A 6,150-nucleotide genomic window follows, 5' to 3' on the forward strand; every position below is an offset into this window, starting at 1 on the left:
ATTACAAATATATTATTTATTTATAACAATCTGCTCAATGCTCAATTTATTAGAAATTATCAAATCAAAACTTGGTAATGATACCTACAAATTACAAATATATATTACGTCCTGTTTTGCTCTTTTAGTTCGACGGGCCTTAAATGGCAGTGTTTCGGAAATTCTTAGTACATTAATTCGAATAATCCTAATTACCATAGTAGCTCTCATGTATGAGTATGTCGGATTAGTAGCTACAAAATTTGTTAGCGATTTCAGTGTACTGAATGTACAACCTGTATGTCGTAGAACAAAGTAACCATCTGACGATTCACCATCATCCTAACTGATCGGTGTAATGGATGGGACTATTCTCTGAAGATATGTGAGTTGGATTAAAGTCGTGATGTAAGGATAGTAGTGAAACACACTGGAGCGCAGCTACAATTATCTGACGGATGTGGAACATAGTGACTTGCACGTCTTTAACCCCACTGTCAGTAGGCATCAGGATATAACCAAGTTACATGAAGTTTTGATGCCTGTGTGTAGACTACACGATGGCGAATGGAGATTATAGATAATTGAATCATAGGTCTCAGTTAATTACACACGTGCGCCTCCTCCCTTGAAAAAGCTTGGACCAGATTGCAATGCGAAACGTTGGATTTACTTCTAATTCATTCGCTGAGATTTTACAAATATATTATTCCTATTTAATGTCATACATCAACTCGGCTCTTAACCACTGTGAAACTATTCGTTCTAATTTAGACGAAAGTTCTTATAAATAAACCTTTTTTCTTTTAAAAAAGTTAATGGCTATCTGAAATTAATTAAATACTGAATAGTATATAAGTATTTGGTATAATAAATATTAGGCTCAAATCTCAAAGTTAACTTTTGCGTTGAAATACAAATATATTCATCTGATAAGTTTCAAATTGGACAAAATACTCTTCTTTGATTAGACCACTAACCGCGATCAAAATATACTAAAACGTGTTTCGTTATTCATTAGAAGTTGGATGCTAAATTTTTAAAAAAGTCATCATTTTTCTGAAGATTTTCAACTGTAATCTTCTTAGTTTGTATTTCATTAGATTCACAACTCATCTATTGAATGTGTCAATAAGCTATATATTACAAATCATGAAATCGAATAGAAGAAACATTTATGATTACGCATTTCTCTATTTGTCGAACGTATTTAGCAGATAATTAACGTTATAGTTCTTCATTTAATGTTGGCAAAATACCAATCCATTAAACAATTTACTTCTTTTGAATTTATGGTCAAACTCATTCGCTTCCACCACTTAAATATGATTGTTATGCTGGGCGAAAGAATTCTTATATATGTATTAGTTAGTTAGTTGGTAGAGAAATATCAGTATTCAAGATGAATTAAAATAATTTGCATTACTGTTTAACATCCATTGGAACATTAATCAAAATTGAATATGATCGAACAACTGATATGCTCTAGTTCAGGATGACTTATATGGAATTTAAAAATCCAATGACCTAATTATTTTACATTGATCATGAAATCCTTAAACCATTGATTTTGTGGTTACCGAAAAACGTACTGAGTTATATTTATTTACTCACAATACCTAATAACCAGGTAGTGTCCATGAGACCTTGAGGGGTTTAGGATTCGGCCCCTAGAGGATAGTGTACCTGCACAACAAAGCAGTTATATAGCAGGATGAAACAACTCTCTGGTTTCCAGTGCTATTTTAAATTGGATCAATCTGAGACAAATACTACCTGCATATATTTAAAATCTAGGATGTAAGATATGTCAATATGGCGTGACGGAGATTATTGAACTTCATTAAAATCACAAATCGATCTAATTCGAACAACTACCTAAAACCTGGAAGCACCGGACGACCGCCTTTTTCCTAGTATGGGACTCGTCAGTAGTACACAATCATGACTTCGTGACCAAGAATCAAACTCGAGGCCCTCGTTCTCGCAGGCGGACGCTTAACCATTAGACCGTTGAGCCAAGATCCAATGACTGAGGGGGCAGTATCGTGTGTTTATTGAGGTAAGACATGTACATAATTGGATCCGGTTCAGTGGTCTATAGTATATGCATTCACGCGCGAAAGAGAACGTCCTGAGCTCGATTCCAGGTTGCCGGGTCATGGATAAGTACTGCTAAGGGACCTCACAGTAGGACGAAACAGCCATCCAATGCTCCAAGGTAATAACCATTATGTTTGAAAAGCTGTAAAAAAATTTAATTTTTTTTTCATACTGCGTATTTACTATTTTTGCTTGATTTACCATTGAATTTATGAAGTTTAAATTAAGTACTTAAAATATTTTTCATAGTTTCTCATAATATTCTTAGACATTATTAAATGACAGTGATTCATTGAATTAGTGAAAATCATAATGTGTAATACGCCAATGTGCCAATATTTTTGAAACCGAGAAATAAAGAACGAAATCAGTGAAAATTAAAATTGCTACTTGTTAATTTAATGACGTTCTTTATATATAGATATACAGGTCAATCATTTGCTATAAGACCTTAACATTCTAGTTTCGACTTCCAATTTAGTGATGGAAACCCCCGTTAGGACAAAACATCTGTCCAATACTTTCTAGTTTTCTGTGGTTGTTAACGTTAATACTTATAATTATTTTTTTTTTCGAAAATCCTACATTCTCATTTCTGGATTTTTTTTTACTACCATTTTTCTTTTTGATTTGGTAAAATAAGTATTACCAAGACGATTTCTCACATGTTTATATGTTACAAATAAGTGATAAATTATTACTATGACTCCATATAATAAAAAGGAATTTTTTGCGAAGAAATAAAAAACAATATGAATCATTAATAGTAATAATAATGGTGAATGATACTTAATGTCATGTACACTAATTTTAAGTATTTATACTCAAACTCAATCGATTAGCATTGAATGTTGATCATTGTAGTGGAAAGTAATAATTTGTAATAAATACTTTGTATTATTAATAATTGATTGAGATTTATGTGTCAGTTGACTGTAAGAAATAAAAAAACGAGAAAAATATGCCCTTTTGTATATTAAGAATTACATTTTTCGGTTGTAATTGATCAGTTTGTATCGATGCACATGTGTATTCTTAATAGATTGCCTTAAGATTAACACTTTTGGTTATGACTTTTTTAGCATACACCAATCTTAGTGTAAACACTAAAACTGCAATACTGACACATTCAGTTCGCAATTCCTAAATATGTGTTTTGAAAAGACAAATGATAATCTATCCTCACTTTTTTATGGATATGTACAATTGTGTTCGTTTGTGAAGTATAAAATAATTGAGGTATTATGGTTTACTACTGATAAGTGGATCGTTTAATATTTGTAAGAATCAATAATCTATATTTACTGGTAAGTCTTATTTGTGTTTTTCTTAAACTCAGGAATAAGTGTTTACTCCGAATTAAAATTCAAATAATACTCAGTTGATACAATCACATAATATATATAGTTATTATTATCGTCACAGGCTTACATGATCTGAACGAAAAATGTGTAAAGAAAAGAACTGGACAATGTCTTCGTTTTAGCTTGGGACTATTTATAAGTTTCGAGTGGAAAGGTCATATGATTTTAGAACTACAATTTATCTATGAAAGTAGTTTTCGCTGAATTCAAGAACTGTGAGTCTCAAAATAGAGTTAATACTTGCAATAGTGACATTAATTTTATTATTGAATACTTTTCCCATATATAGCTTATTCAGTAAGGGCTGATTAATATGTGTGGCTCCAAGACACATTCTAAGTATGAGTGCTAGTATATTACTTGATAACCTAGACCAAAGTCGGTGGTACGAGGTTCCAGCTTGCTACTAAGTATATGAAATGCGAAAGTCTTAACAATTGAACTAATACCCTAGCTTTGCATACAAATATCATAGACATGAAGTTAAAAAAAATACAACAAAAATCTAATAATAATAATATAACATACCAGTATGTGTTCTTTTATGAATTTTTAAATTTTCACTACGTGCAAATACTTTCATACATCCACTAAATGGACATGGAAATGGTTTCTCACCAGTATGTACGCGTATATGATTAACTAATTTATATTTTGCTTTAAATGGTTTGCCATCTCGTATACAATCTTTCCAATAACATGTATGATCTAATTGTTCTGGACCACCAACATGTTCTAAAGTTATATGATTAACTATTTCTGTAACTGAATCAAACACTCTAGAACATGGTTTCGGTATAGAACCAGGTATTGTAGGTACTGGATCAATCCATTGACAATAATATAATTCATTATTAATTGAATTTCTTACTTCACCAGTTGGTATAGATGTTAATGTAGTGGAAGCTACATGTTGGTTCATTGATAAACGATTAGATAAAATATGTTGTGGTACGTTATATAATTCACATGTTGCAGAAGGTAAACAAGATGATGATGTTGATACAGAAGAATAGGTTGATAACGGAAAATTCGTCTCTGAAATATGACTATTTACATTAACTTGTGATGAAATCGGAGTAGACGTTAAATAATTTATTGATTTTGTACGTCCTATTGTTTTATTACAAATATTTGAGTTATTATTATTATTTCCTAAATATCTGTCATTCAAATGACGACAAAGTTGTGTTGTATTTGATCGTGAAGGGGATAACATCATTGATGGTTGTGTATAATCAAAAGATGTTGAGTGGACAGCCACGGCAGCAGCTGCTGCAGCAGCTGCCATCCCTGTTGAATATGAAGATAAAAAATTTGTTGAATATTGAGCACTGATAATTGATTGAGGCCATATATTTGCCACTGATGTATCACATGATCCAATCGATTGTGAAGTATCCAATAAATCTTCATTCAATGTCGGTGGGGTAACATAACATTGAGGATATAATAATTTTAAATGATTCGCGCTAATTGATTCTTTTGACGAATTTATTTGTTGTAAACGATTCAATGAATGATGTGAATTTGAATTAATAAAATTTTTATCATTACTTGTCTGATTTGATAAATAAGATAGAGCATAATTTAAATGTCCACGATTATTATAATCGATTGCTGTTTCGGGCATTAAAGTTGACGAGGATATCGAAGTAGATGAAGATGAGGACGATGACAACGAAGACGGTGTTGACAATGAGTTAGTTGTATACGGTGCAGTAGTTGGAAATAAACTGTTAGTATCAGTTACATGTCTAGATTCATTTGATAACTGATAATTTTCAATATTAGGTACATTAGCTATGTAATTAGACGGTGCTGCTCCTGCTCCGGGCTGTGGTGGTGGTGGGGTTGTTGTAGTAATTTGTGACAACTCCCGATGTTGTTGTTGGTGATGATGATGGTGTTGATGAGATGATTGTGATACCGTATCATTTGGATAATAATGTGAATAAATCAGTGGTGTATTTGATAGATGGGAAGCTTGTGATCTTAAATGGGATTGTGACTGAGTATTTACCCCAGGTGGCAAAAAATTGTATAATTGTGTGTGCATCTTGTTTTTATCTGTTTTTTTTTGTTTGCAATGCTGTCGTTGAATTTATCTGAAGGGGGAAATCGATATCGAAAAAATTGAATTAGTTGTTAACTGTCTGTAAGCGTGTGTTGACCTATTTTAGAAAAGATACTCAGTTGGAATTGTATTCAATTAGTATTAATCAGTATGAAACATGTTAGGGTCTTTTGGAACCCTACTGAATGATCGACAGGTTGTCTAATATAAAATAGAGGCCATAAATTATTTCAAATTATTGCCTATTTAATGCCACGTGGTTTCTTTGCCGTTTGTAATTTTCTGTATTCAAATGAACGGGAAATATATTGGTATATGATTATAGTTGACAAAGCCTTGACGACAGAAACTTCAGTGATATTATTACTCACCAGGATGTAGTACACTTGCAAAACTACAAGAATATACTTCTTGAAGCCCCCTTACCGCGTAGTCAAGTAGTACACTGTCCGGGAGGTTTTGATTGCACGCTGAGTGATGACACTTTGCAAATGGTCAGCTTTATTCCCTGCTGCGCCTGGTATCAACAGATTTATCAATGCTGTATTGTGAATACAATTTGACTTTAAGTTAACGAATATTTTTTACCTGTCTATCAGGTAGCCATATCTGATTAGGATGCTGTTA

The 6,150-nt window shown here is 32.3% G+C and overlaps 1 protein-coding gene across 1 annotated transcript; it reads right to left on the reverse strand.

Annotated features, from left to right (window-relative positions):
• Nucleotides 1-3,951: 3,951 nt before the first annotated feature.
• Smp_157270 (cerebral development protein) lies at nucleotides 3,952-5,505 on the reverse strand (the record flags this gene model as incomplete). Its single annotated transcript, XM_018791080.1, has 1 exon — nucleotides 3,952-5,505. The coding sequence occupies one exon, from the start codon at nucleotides 5,503-5,505 to the stop codon at nucleotides 3,952-3,954; it is 1,554 nt and encodes a 517-aa protein (XP_018645698.1).
• Nucleotides 5,506-6,150: the final 645 nt, after the last annotated feature.

This window comes from Schistosoma mansoni (genome assembly GCF_000237925.1).
Source record: "Schistosoma mansoni, WGS project CABG00000000 data, chromosome 5 unplaced supercontig 0195, strain Puerto Rico, whole genome shotgun sequence".
NCBI lineage: Eukaryota > Metazoa > Platyhelminthes > Trematoda > Strigeidida > Schistosomatidae > Schistosoma > Schistosoma mansoni.